This window comes from Hylaeus volcanicus, chromosome 8, assembly GCF_026283585.1.
Source record: "Hylaeus volcanicus isolate JK05 chromosome 8, UHH_iyHylVolc1.0_haploid, whole genome shotgun sequence".
NCBI classification, from domain to species: Eukaryota; Metazoa; Arthropoda; class Insecta; order Hymenoptera; family Colletidae; genus Hylaeus; species Hylaeus volcanicus.
Window position 1 is genome coordinate 18,219,550 of NC_071983.1, and position 14,151 is coordinate 18,233,700.

A 14,151-nucleotide genomic window follows, 5' to 3' on the forward strand; every position below is an offset into this window, starting at 1 on the left:
AATAATTTAATATCTATTGATTTTAATATTGCAAAAAAGGGTAAATTTAATTAATTCTCAAATATGTAATAAAACTAATAGTCACTATGAATTATGGTACAAACGTTTAGGACATATAGGAAAATCAAAATTTTTAGAATTGAAAAATAAACAAATAGTAGAGGATGTGACTTATCTCGAAAAGGTTATTCCAACTGATTATTTATGCGAAGCTTGTATTTATAAGCAAGCACGATTACGATTCGAAAAGGAAAAGGATAAGAGTCACATTAAACGACCATTGTTTATAGTTCACACAGACGTTTGTGGTCCAATCACTTCTTCTACGGTCAATAATAAAAATTATTTCGTAACATTTATTGATGAATATACGCATTACAGTGTAACATATTTACTTGAACATAAATCTGATGTTTTCTCAGTTTTTAGAGATTACGTTGCCAAAAGTGAGGTGCGGTTCAATTTAAAAATTGTCTATTTATATTGTGACAATGGTAGAGAGTACTTGTCTAACGAAATGAAAGATTATTGTATGCAAAAAGGTATTAGCTATTATTTGACGGTCCCACGTACTCCTCAATTAAATGGTGTTGCAAAACGCATGAATAGGACATTAACTGAAAAAGCACGTGCAATGATAAGCGGTGCAGGTTTAGGAAAAGAGTTTTGGGGAGAAGCAGTTTTAACTGCTACATATTTAAATAATTTAATCCCATCAAAAGCTCGTACAGTAGATAAAACCCAATTTGAATTGTGGCATAGTAAAAGGTCCAAATTAAAATACTTAAGGGTTTTTGGTTCTACAGTTTACATTCATAATAAAATTAAGAAATCAAAATTCGATGAAAAATCTTAGAAGAGCATATTGGTAGGATTTGATGTAAATGGTTATAAAATCTGGAATGTAAAGAATAGGAAATTTGAGATAGTAAGGGATGTAATAATTGATGAAATTAAATACTTAAAATCTCGGCCTGTAATAACAAGTAAAACTGATGCATCTCAAGTGATGCCGAAATCAGTGGAAATGAACAGTGGTTTTAAGAAATCTGATAATGAAAAATCAGATGTATTAAAAGGTAAATCTGATAATGAAAAATCAGATGTGTTAAAAAGGAAATCTGATAGTAATAAATCAGATATTATAGAGCCGAAGGTAAAAGTAATCGTAAGTCCAGAGAACAATAAATCTGTAACTGAAACAGATGTAACGAGTGAGTCAGTATTAAAACTAACGCAAATAGTAAAATCTAAAGATAGTATAGAACCTTGAAGGAGTGATAGGATTAAACAACGCCCTTCTATTTCGTACAATGAAATTGATATGAATTGTGATTACCTTTGATGTTCTCAATCAATAGTTTGTACAATTCCTACTTCATTCGAAGAAATAAAGACTAGAGAAGATAGAGTTAAATGGGAACAAGCTATTGCTTACGAAATAAATTCTCTAATCGTTAATAAAACTTGGGATTTAATACCGAAGTCCAAAGATAAAAATATTGTTGACTGCAAATGGGTATTCACGATAAAAAATGATGAATTCGGAAATCCATTGAAATATTTTTTTTTCTTTTTTCTTCTTTATTAAATGTTCCTAACTGTATTCTCACAATTACTTACATTTGTTTTATCAAGTATATTTATAGAAAGCGTGTGGATTTCGACTCTTTAGCCGATAATCACTAAAGTAGGTTGCTATTGTTAACATTAGTGTAAAAAAAAAAAGATAAAAGCGAAAAGAGAAGAATAGAATAAAAAAGATAGAGAATAGAGTAAATAGGAGAAAAAGTAGAGGAAAAAGTAATTGAAGTGCAAGTACACTAGTATTTATCTATTCGTTAGTTGTTTGGCGTAAGCAGATCCACTGGGTGTTTCCTTTTCAGTCTTCTAGGCAGGCTTGAATAGCAGTTGTTGGCAAGTTGGTTTTTGTGAGCAATTATTCTTTGCTGGTGAGCTTTGGAGTATTTCCTTATTTCTTCCTCCACAGTAGTGATTTTTAGTGATTTCCTTATGTCGTCATTCCTTACATACCATGGTGCATTTATGGTACTTCTTAGAATGATTGACTGCATATTTTCTATTTTTTTCCTGTGGGACTTGGCGGCTATGCCCCAGATTTGTATTCCGTATGTCCATATGGGTTTGATAATTGATTTATAAATTTGTAGTTTACTAAGTGTATTCAATTTGGAGTTTTTGTTTATAAGCCAGTTCATAGATTTTTTAATAGCCCTTATGTGTTTGATTTTTTCTTGAACATGCACTTTCCAGTTTAACTTACTATCTAAGTGCAGACCAAGGTATTTGATTACGTTAGTTTGAGGTATTTCCATGCTATGGATATGGATTTTAGGAGTTAGTTTTTTATTAAGAGTGAATGTGATGTGTGAGCATTTTGATGAGTGATTGTAATTTTGTTGTTTACAGTCCAGGGTTCGATCTGTTTTAGATGGATTTGTAGATTTGATGTTGCAGTTTCTATATTTTTGTGTATGGATAAAATAGCAGTGTCGTCAGCGAATATAAATAATTGTGTATGTGGAGAGGTTGGCATATCTGCCGCGTATAAGGAATATAATATGGATCCCAGCACACTTCCCTGTGGTACGCCGGCATGAATTTCCTTTAGGGAGGATATTACACTTTTGAGCCGAACATAGAAATATCTATCTGAGAGATATGAAGCGATAGTTAAAAATAGGTTATAAGGTAGCATTGCTCTTAGTTTAGTTAGGAGCCCCTCATGCCAGACTTTATCGAAAGCTTTTTCCACATCTAGGAAAGCTGCTGTACAATATTTGCCTTCCTCAATAGAACCAATTATGCTATTAGCCATTCTGTGAATTTGTTCGATTGTATTGTGGTTTCTTCTAAACCCAAATTGGTAGTCCGGAATCAATTTTTTATCGTCAATTATTTTCATTATTCTGTTGTGAATAGTTTTTTCTATCACTTTGGAGATTATCGGAAGGAGTGATATGGGTCTATAGGAGGATGGCATTTTTGAATCCTTACCAGGTTTTTGCAGTGGTATAATTTCTGCGCATTTCCAGATTTGTGGGAAATATCCCAGTCTAAGGATGGCGTTGGTCAAGATTGTTATATATCTTAGTGCTTTACCTGGCAGTTCCTTTAGCATTTTGGCTGTGATGAGATCATATCCTGGAGTTTTGTTGTTATTTAGGGCCTTAATTATTGCAATAATTTCTGATTTTTCAACTCTTTTAAAACTAGTGTCACTGTTGTCTGTACTGAATCGCGGATCAGATGTATTTGCATTCTTGAATGTTTCCTTGTAATGTTCTGCTAGAGTCTCTGTTTGATCTTCGACAGTTATGGTTCAACTCCCATCCTGCTTTTGTATCGGTGGAATTGGTAAAATTGGTCTTTTGATTCTCTTTGTAACTTTCCATAGGGAATGATTCGATTTTGCTGTATGGTCAAGATTTATTATATATTTTACAAAGTTGTTGTTATTTATTGTGTTAATTTCAGTTTTTATTTTATTGGTGAGTTTGTTCAGTTGTGTTTTGTACTGGGGCCATCTAGTAATTTGCCAAAGTTTTCTTATTTTCTTCCTCCTTCTAATAAGGTCTATTATGTGTAGTGGATACTTCATTGTCTTTGATTTTTTCGGTTTGTAAATGGTTGAGTGATATGCCGCTGTCTGTAGAATGGCCGTAAATGTATTTACCGGTGCCTCTATGTCTTGTACATTTCTTAGTGGTATATTGCAATTTAGATTATTATTTATATATTCACTGTATGTTGTCCAATTTGTTGTGTTATTAGTTAACGATACTGTTTCGTCGTTTGCAATTACTTGTTCCAATTCAAATATAGTGGGCGTGTGGTCAGATGATAATTCTAATAATTCCACTGCTTTAATATTGAAGTTGGTGTTAGTTACTGCTATGTCTAGAATGACCGGTATTTTAGCGGTGTCTGTTGCCCAGTAAGTGGGTCCTATCGAATATGTTTTTAGATGATTTTTAATTACACAGCCATATAGTTGGTTACCTTTGGGATTATTTGTTCTAGATTCCCAATATTTGTGTTTGGCGTTGAAGTCACCCAGTGTTATGAACTTCCTGTTGAAGCTTTTAAAAAAGTTATTGAATTCCTCCTGGGTTATCGTGTGTTTCGGAGGGCAGTACACGGCTGAGATATTTATGTCGTGATTATTTAGCGTGATATTAATTGTAGTTGATTGTATTTTTTCTGTTTGACATGAGATTATTTGCGTATGCTTAATGTTATTTCTTACGAGGATGCCTGAGCTTCCACCACCTTTGCCACTAGGGTGTGATGTACCATAATATACGTAGTTTGGGATTTTTATATACGATTTATCAGATTGGTGTGTTCCTGATAAAGCGATTATGTCGATGTCGTGGTACGTAAGAAGTAGTTTTAATTCGGACAGTCTATTCTGTAACTCGTTACAGTTCCACTCCATTATTTTGAATTTTTAGCTTCTTGTATCGTTATCAGTTTTGTTAATAGGTTTAACATTGTTGACATTTGTATGGCTAGCTTTTCTACTAGATTTTCTATTTTTCAATATTGCTTTTAAAATATTCATCTTGGGTGTGTACCGATTGGTTGTTGCTTCCTTTTATTGCATCTGTATAGGTTCTTGCACTTGTCATGGGAGTTGGTGCCTGTTTTGTGAGTAAATTCACGTTTTCGAGGTTCGATTGATCTGGCTTTGGCATTTCTACATTTCTGTTTCTTAGTGGGGGAAACATCTTTTTAATGAGCTCCTTTCTTATAATACAGCCCTTGTAGTTAGCGGGATGATTGCCTTTACAGTTGGTACAGGTGACTTTCGTTATTTTCTTACCTACTGGACAAGAGTTTGTGAGATGTGTTCCCGCACATTTTACGCAATTTGGCTGCTTATTACAATAATTTTTAGTGTGCCCATAGCGTTGGCATCTTGCACACTGTGGTAAGTTTCGGGTTGTCCTTGGAGGTTCTATTTTGACTACGGTGTTACAAATTGCAGTTATTCCATAAATTTCCTTGTAAAATTTGGCTTGTTCAAGTTCCACCAGGAACATTGGTAAAGGTATTGATGTTCCGTTTTTTGTTAGATTGATAATGCTGCTTACCTTATGTCCTTTTGTGAGTACGTCCTCTTTAATATAATCCACGTTTAATCTTGGGTGTAGTCCCTTAATGACTACCTTGAGTTTTCTTTCCGTTTTTGGCTGGAATGTGTAGTAGTCAGCATCTTTAGTTCTAAGTGCCCTAATTATTAATCGGTACGCTGTTGGATTTAGGGTTTGGATTCTAACTTGTTTCTCTTTCAATTGTTTGAGTAGGTAATCGTTAGGGATTACCAGTTGCTTTAAGGTTTCTATCAGAGGATTAATATTGGGTGCTTCTATAAATATGGGTGGTGGTTTAGGAAGCGGATTGTCTATCTCTTTCGCCAGATGAAGAGACTGCAATATCTCGTATCTGTTTGTTAGCTCGGCGTCTTCCAGCCATTTTGTTGCACTTTGCCTTTTAACTATTTTTATTTTTGTACCTTGAGGTTCCTGGTCGGTTAGCTGTATTCCTCTTTTCTTCCTTTTGATTTGTTTTAGTAGTTCCCATATTTCGTTGTAAGCTATTTCTGTTTCGGTCTCTGTGTATAGTGTATCAGACATATCTGTTTTACCTTGTATCGAAGGTTAATTTTTTGATGTTTTTAGCGGTTGCTCGATGTCAGTCATCTTGCACTTTTATTTGCACAAAATAGAAGAGGTAAACCAGCCGTTAGGCCGGTGGCCGTTGATGGTAGTTATTTGGCTCGATTCAATCACTCTATAACGACGCTAATATTATGGTTGACGTTTCTACACGACGATGAGAGGTAAACACGATTGATCGCTACGACGCGCGACGGTTCGATCAGAACTGTTCCATTGAAATATAAAGCTCGATTAGTAGCTCGCGGTTTTAGCCAGAAATATTTAGTAAACTACAATGAAACATTTGCACCAGTCGCTAGAATTTCAAGTTTTAGATTTTTTATTGCTTTTGCAAATCAACATAGTTTATTAATTCACCACATGGACGTGAAAACAGCATTTTTAAATGGTATTTTGAGAGAAGAAATTTACATGCGAGTTCCTGATGGTGTAAAATGCAATAATAATCAGGTGTCCAAATTAAATAAAGCTTTGTACGGTCTTAAACAATTAGCTAGGTGTTGGTTTGAGATGCTTGAAAAGGCTCTTTTAGAAAAAGGGTTCTGAAATTCATCAGTAGATCGCTGTATCTATATACTAAATAAGGGAAATATATCGAAAAATATATATTTAGTACTATATGTGGATGATCTTGTGATTATAACTGCTGAAATTGAGACAATGAGAAGTTTCAAAAATTATTTAAAGAATAAATTTTGTATGACAGATTTGAATGAAATTAAATTGTTTCTAGGAATTAAAGTTGAGAGAATTAATGAGAAAATAACATTAGATCAAAGTGCATACATAAAAACTGTTCTTAACAAATTTAATATGTCAGAATGAAAATCTGTTAATACACCTCTTCCAAGTGTATTAGATTATTCAGCTTTAAATTCTGATGAAGAGTGTGATGCACCTTGTCGTAATTTAATTGGATGTTTAATGTACATAATGATTTGTACAAGATCCGATTTGAGCGTGGCAATAAATATTTTGAGTAGATATTCAAGTAAGAACAATAAAGAACTTTGGCAAAATCTTAAAAGAGTTCTCAGATATCTAAAAGGATCTGCTGATATTAAGTTAACCTACGAAAAAAATGATTATAAGAACATATTGAGTGGGTATGTAGATTCTGATTGGGGAGGTAGTGACCAATCAGATCGAAAAAGTATCACTGGATATTTATTTAAGTTATATGACCGATGCACAATTTGCTGGAACACTAAAAGACAAGCATCGGTAGCTGCTTCATCTACAGAAGCAGAGTACATGGCTCTTTTTGAAGCTGTGAGAGAAGCACTCTGGTTAAAATCATTGGCAATTAGTATTAATATAAATATCTCAGATCCGATAATGATATATGAAGACAATATGGGTTGCATCAGTATTGCGAACAATCCAAGCAGTCACAAACGATTGAAGCATATAGATATAAAATATCATTTCTCTAGAGAACAAATTGAGAAAAATGTTATAAAAGTCGAATTTATTCCTACAGGTAATCAACTGGCAGATACACTCACAAAGCCGTTGTCAGCAGTGAAATGCCTGGAATTCAGGACAGAAATGGGCGTAGAATAAATACACATGAATATTATTAGTTATTAACAGTTTGTATGGTCTGGATGGGTTTTTCTGGGTTTCCCCATTCCTTAGCAACGAATGTTGGACCATTTGTATTTTGTTCCCAGAAGTAGAGTCAAATACGAGGAAGTTTTTTCGACCTCGTCTTTCAGATATAAATAAATAAATAAAGATTGAATTATAAGTAATACACAGTTACTAGCATATTTCAACTTCATTATAGTCGATTAATTTTTGAGGGGGCGTGTTGGAATATGCGACCGACAAAAATTAATTGACATCTAATATGCAGGGCGCGTGAAAGGATGTTTATATAAACATCCTCAGAACAGATAAGCACGTGCTTTAATGAATGGTATCCTTGTTGGACGGCCAATCTTTATCTGATCCCTGTGACCAAATTTTCTTTCTGTACAGTTCAGTTCTTTCGTAGACTTCATAGAGTTCGGACGTTACTTCCTCGGTGAATAATACATATAATAAATAGTATCTTATTTAAATTTCTCTGTTCGGCAATCATTTCTTTTTTTCTTTTTTTTTTATTTGTGGCAATCATTTCTATAACCCATTTCCAATAGTAACGATTGTTTACTTCAACATTCATTAAAAGGGTAAATAGAGTGATTCGATAAATAAAACACGCTAAGCTATTCGTTGCGCTATTAAAGATAAGACAAGTCTTTAAGAGCAAAAGTGGAACGTAGCAAAGTCAATGCTCCTAAACCGTCATCTTTGGGGGTAACCAAAATCACCTAAGTAGATTTTCCATATCTATTAAGATTTTTAGATAACTATAACTGCAAATGGAGTACATGGGAGTATGAAAGGTGGCTGGCAGCTGGAGCAAGCGCGATATCCTCGTTGCACCTGTATCTTTCCACTAGCTACATTCTCGTAGATGCTGACTAAATTATTACGCGACACGACGCGACGTTGCCACTTTCTTCAAACTTTACTCACGCTACTCTCAAGAATTTTCCAAAATTTGCAGCAACTCTGCAATGCGTGTCAGGAAAGCGTCGGTCGGGTAAGCGTTCATAGCTTTCGGTACTCGATGACAAGGTATTCACGACTGCTGACCTTTGGTGTCCTACCTTTGGTGTCCTACTTTTGCGTGACAACACATTCGTCCACAAATCGCTTGTTGCCCAGACTGCAATTAACGCATGTGAGTTTGGACAGTTGGCTACCCTTCGTATTCGCCAATATTACCTCCGATAAAATGCGTTATCGCGATGCACCTACTACATAAATGGCTCTCGTGGTCTAAATAAACAATATTAAGGCTAAAATGTTAGTTTTAGTGTTCTAAAATTTAAAGAAACGTGTGGATAAATGTGTATGTAGAAATTTGTTATAAACATTACCTGTGTGTTATACAGGGTCAGTGTAGAAGTATAACTGGAACCCTCATCGGAATCGATGTGTCCAGTCTTTTTGGTTCCCTATTTACAACAGTTATTTCGTATAATCGGTGATATAAAATATCATCGCAGTACATTAGTACCTAAAAATTCATAACCTCGTTTAGGTATAAATATTTTAAGTTAAGGTTGTTTCAGAACTATCTCATCGCGTTCCTTGAATTCTTATTTAGATTAGCTATGAACTTATATTCAAGCAATTAGTAATATACTCGATTCACAGAGAAAATTAATATTGACTTTAAGACCGCAAGAAAGTATAGGATGCGTAAAAAATTAATTTTCACGGTAACTTTGTATATTTAACATTTATACGTGGTAAGATACGATTCGTTATTAAATTCTATTTGCTCGTACGCTTGAGAACCGCATAGAAATTATAACACACTCAGAACGTCGTCAGAGTTGTGCATTTACACTGGACACCCAGAGTAGTTTACCAGGACTCTAATAACACCTACCGAATAAATAATTCAGCGATGCTGGTTTGAAAATATTATTTGAACTACAAGACGAAACAAGAGAAATAACTCCAACCCCAAGGTGTCAGTCCGAGTTAAATCCAAGCGGAACGTGGCGGATTTAAAGTTAATTTAACTTTTACGTATTTAACTTTTATAGAGGAATAATGTGTTTACGGATTCCTGCGTTCCTGTTTAAGAACAACTACGTAAGAGATTTGACAAACAATACGCAATTACTATTCTTATCTTAAGTTAGACGTATATGTAGTAGTTGTGAAAGGAAATATTTATGATTTTCACCTTGTTGAAACCTAATAAAGTTTGTGCAAACCTTCGATCAACCTAGTCCCCAAATCTATGTACAGTGGATGTAGAATGTATTCGTACACCGATCAATTTCCCAAAAAACTTTTGTGTGAAATTGTAGTTTCTTAACTTCTTCTTTTATAATCAATGACATTTTACATATTCTCGGAAGTCTCTAAGATAGATATAGTACAAACAACATTCACTAGTTAATATAATTTGTGAAATTAACAAAAAAATGCGAAAAGTAGGTAAAAGTATAGAAGCAATAAGTTTTTGTACGATTCTTATGACGAACCATTTACAGTAGAGTTTGTAACGTAAATACATTAGTACGACGTAGAAAACGACGTACGATGTAGAAAACATCAAATTTCCAGGAAAGTACTTTTAAAAATGGCTCTAATAGAGTAATGAAAAAAGATCCGACGTCGAATAACTAATAATTTAGTTAATTTAATGCTTAGAAGAGTTACAATGATTATAAAATCAAAAGGAAATCCCACGAAGGAAGTATTATATACTTATAAATTAATGTAAATTTCTTTTTTTTAATGAAGTTTTAAAAATTAAACAGTTGTGCGAATACTTATTGCTTCAATATTTCTATCGATTAATTGTTTTTTTCTTATTAATTTCGCAACTTCCATAAATAGCTATCTTTTTTTCTACTCTATTTTAGAGATTTCCGAGAATATGTAGAATGCCATTGTTTATAAAAAATAAGTTAATAAATTACAATTTTACATAGTTTTTTTGGAAATTGATCGGTGTACGAATACTTTCTACGCCCACTGTACAAATTATGAATTACAACTCCGCGATAAAGCAATTTGGAGAGGCGACGGTCATGCTACGCGACACATTCAACAAATCGGAGTTTAAATTGTTTCGAGATATAGGTATGTACGTCTTAAGGTGGTCATAAACATATTCCGATTGCTACCGAAATTTCAAGGTGACCTTTGTTTTTTTTAAGCGGTACTATATATTTTTATTTACGTAGACGCGTGGTCTGGGTTAGGTTTAAAAGAGCCAACAACGCAAATTGTTTACAAACCAACGCTACAACGCGGAAAGGCAAACCTGACTCCATATCGAGTCTGTAAGGACCGAGGCCACTATTGCAGTTTGACAAAACGTCTAACGTATCGGTGGAAGAGAATCGTCGCTAAGAGACAACTCTGTTGGTTAGATAACGGATGCTGTTGTCCTTATGCATACTCGTAGAACATAAGCGTCCCCCTATCTTGTTCTCTAAATCGCTCGTATACTTTCATTCAAAGAATAACACGCGGGAACAAACGGGAATGCGACCTTAACGTGGCGATTAGTTGAAACGAAAGCATCCTATAATGTTTCCCGAGAGGATTATCTCGATACACACAGTAATAGTAACATATAGTTGATTAACAATAATTTTGGTAGTAATATTTTTAACTGTCACGTCGATTTAGCAGGTGAAGACAATAAAAATATCGATAAAAAATATATCATTTAATTTATAATTTCAAAGGAATCGCTCAGGAAATGGGTTACGTAGTTTGAGCACAAAAGAAATTGAATTTCATGCAATTTGTTTTTTCATTTTGCGGAGTTTCAACTTGCACCTTTCAAAGGAAACCATTTCTTCATATGTATTGCTTATACGTATTATATATCCACATATGTAAAAGAAAGGGTCTTCTAAAGTGGTGTAAGTTCAATTTCGGAAGAATGAATTGATGGTAATTGCAATTAAACGGAAATGATTTCTTTTCGTATTTCTAATAGTCAATGGTGTAGGACATCTTTATAAATTCGTCATAAAAGTTTAATCATCGAACGTTGTAAAATTCTATTTTTTTTTTTTTTTTGAAGGTGGAATAAATATGGACAAAAATACTGTTGCATCTAATGCATATGACAAAAATGTAAGACTCGGTCAGGGCCGAACCGTATCAATTCGATAGACAATGAGGCCGAAATTATTTCTAATATTCTCATATAATATCTAAATTCAATAATAAAAATGAAAAAAATGAATTAAATAAACGTTTTCTATATAAATAGAAGAGAAATACAAAAACAGAATAAAATTTGAATTTTTGTACCTTTACTCAATTACTCATAACTCCGGTATTTATCCATAGATTTGCTTCACCAATGCCTTATGTTCTCCGTAAAAGTGCGATCTATATGTAAACAATAAGAAACTGGATATAACTTGACAGTTTCTATTTTTGCATATATAGGGCAAAATTTTCGATTTTTATTTTAGCCCAAAAAACCGACGTTTCTTATATATTTTGGCCCATAACACTTAAACTTTTGAACCGATTGGAAAACAATGTGAGAAGTAATTGTTCGAAATTCAATTACCTTCAATATGGGATCTTGCGCGACTCAATCGGACGTTTGTAACTCGAGATATGGCCTAAACTGTGAAGTTATCTCAGAAAAAAAAAACGAAAAAAATTCAAAAACTCATATCTGGAAAACCTATACATACAAAATTTTCTCAATGTGAATTTCCAGTTTAGCGGGCCAAAATACATAAAACAAATATAGTAGCATTAAATGTACAGAAATGTTTTTTCATTTTGAAAACCAGTGTAATTGAACTTCAAACAAGCACGTGACAAGTATATAACGCATTCGTTAGACAAAAGAAAAAATCCACGGAAACAGATTTCGATGCATATTGTACATACGTAACTATTTCAATGTGCTGGTATACACAATCCTAACCAAAACCTCGAAAACGCACGTGATTGCATTTACCGATAACAGCATGAAACTGCATTTCTACATGCAGCAACATACGTATCATATCACGAGCCAGACACGCGAAATAACTTTGGACAGTAATGATGATAGCCACGCTGTATTCAAACTGAATATAGGTACCTTGTCAACATCATTAATGGAAATTTAAGCTTCCTCCTCGAGAGATGAATCTCGGCAAATCAAGTTTAAAAAATAAGTAGTATAATGAGTTTCGAAAAGCACAACTATCCTAGCGCTTCTTATGTGTGTCGTTAGAATCGTGAGTTACTTCAAATATCAATATATCATCTGTAAATGCCAGAAGAACTTGGAGTAAGAAAGTTATCGAACTTTTTTCTGCAACAATTTTAATTGCGAAGTTAATCGTAATTAATTGCGTATTCGATATCACGTTCTTTCCGCCGAGATACTGTTTTACATACGTATAATAAAAAATTTAAACAAGTAGATTCCAAATACTTACAACATTTTTCCATAAATGTACACTTTTCTCTGGAACACCTGGTCATCACACTTTACACACAAAAAGTAATTACATGAAAAGCAGTTATTAAAATACACCTTTTTAAATCGCATCGAATCCTTCGACGAGATAAAATTGTTTTAAATAATTTTTAAAAGGCAGTTTATGATACTTTATTATTTGTAATTATCCATGTTTGTCACTGTTGAATTCATATCTAATATTTCACGTTTAATAACATTCCTCGACACGATGACCGCTAAGTAGAAATTCTCGAATACGTTCGGACGATGCTGCTTATAGTGCCGGATAGTATAACACGGAGCACCGGTCGACGCACCACTGCAAGGTAGTCAGGTTAAAAAATGAAAATAGCATCCGAACTTGAATTCACATGCAAATAATACTCCTAAAAGGAATATATTGTTGCGGCACTTTCTTCGGCAAGCGATGCGAGCACAGTCCATACTGTACGCAACGACGAAAAATATCGAATTTAAATACATACATACGAAACATACGAGTTTCATTTTATTAGATTTCACCGAAATTTCATTCGGATGCGTTTACATTTGCTTTTATCTCGCATCGATGCAATCACCGTAAAACACAATCCCGTTTTAAAAAGCGACGGTGAATCGCGTCGATGCGTCGACACGTAAAACGGCAAATTTGACATTCCAATAGAAGAATGTCGGAACAGCACTCGAAATAGTTCTAGGATTAGAATTCACTAAATTCGGACCCGCGTCTAGTGCACGTGAACATCGCGTAACACGACCAGGTTAAATTTCATTTAAAGTAGATGTTGTTTCAGCATTTGACGCCACCAGGACGAGAACATACTCTGGCCGTAATTAATAAATACTCACTCACCGAAACTGGTGGAGTTGTCGGTCCAAGCACTCGCTGCGAACATCGATAGTAGAAAAACCGTCATCAAGAGCCGCGAACGGTCCTCGATGGTACAAAGAATACGCTTCACAGGTTCACTAATCATCACGGTACCAAATGGACGAGAGGATACGCGACCGGCATCCCGACTGAGGGTTCGCGCTTCGCGAACCCCAAGAGCGTGGTTCTCTTTCCCCGCTCCCTCCTGCTTGCTTTCACATCACACCGTTCTCCCTACCACGTTTCCTTTCCCGCCACGCGCAGACGCTTCAACATTCGGAGCTTTCTAACTCTTGAGCTTACCCGTTTCCCTACCCGACCACCCCCTTTGATCCGACTCATTTATCTCTTAGCAATAAGTGACGATTAATTATCGCTGTACTTTCCTGAATTTGTATCATCGGTTTTTTCCGCGTTAACCCATGGAAGCACCTGTACAACGTGCGTTCGATTATCTTTTGATACTCGTCAAAAATTTACAAACATTCCAGAGGTACCAAAGTATCGCGGTGCCTGAATCGTCTGTAAGCGCGAAAAGTTTCACGTACCCGATA

At 34.6% G+C, this 14,151-nt stretch overlaps 1 protein-coding gene across 1 annotated transcript in view; it reads right to left on the minus strand.

The window, feature by feature from the left end:
* The window catches only part of LOC128881346 (neurotrimin-like), a 280,218-nt gene extending 266,485 nt beyond the window's left edge, over positions 1-13,733 (minus strand). The window contains exon 1 of the mRNA XM_054132296.1: positions 13,580-13,733. Coding sequence (XP_053988271.1) covers positions 13,580-13,703 — 124 coding nt within the window. The 5' untranslated portion in view covers positions 13,704-13,733. The remainder of the gene's footprint in view (positions 1-13,579) is intronic.
* Between the last annotated feature and the right edge of the window lie 418 nt (positions 13,734-14,151).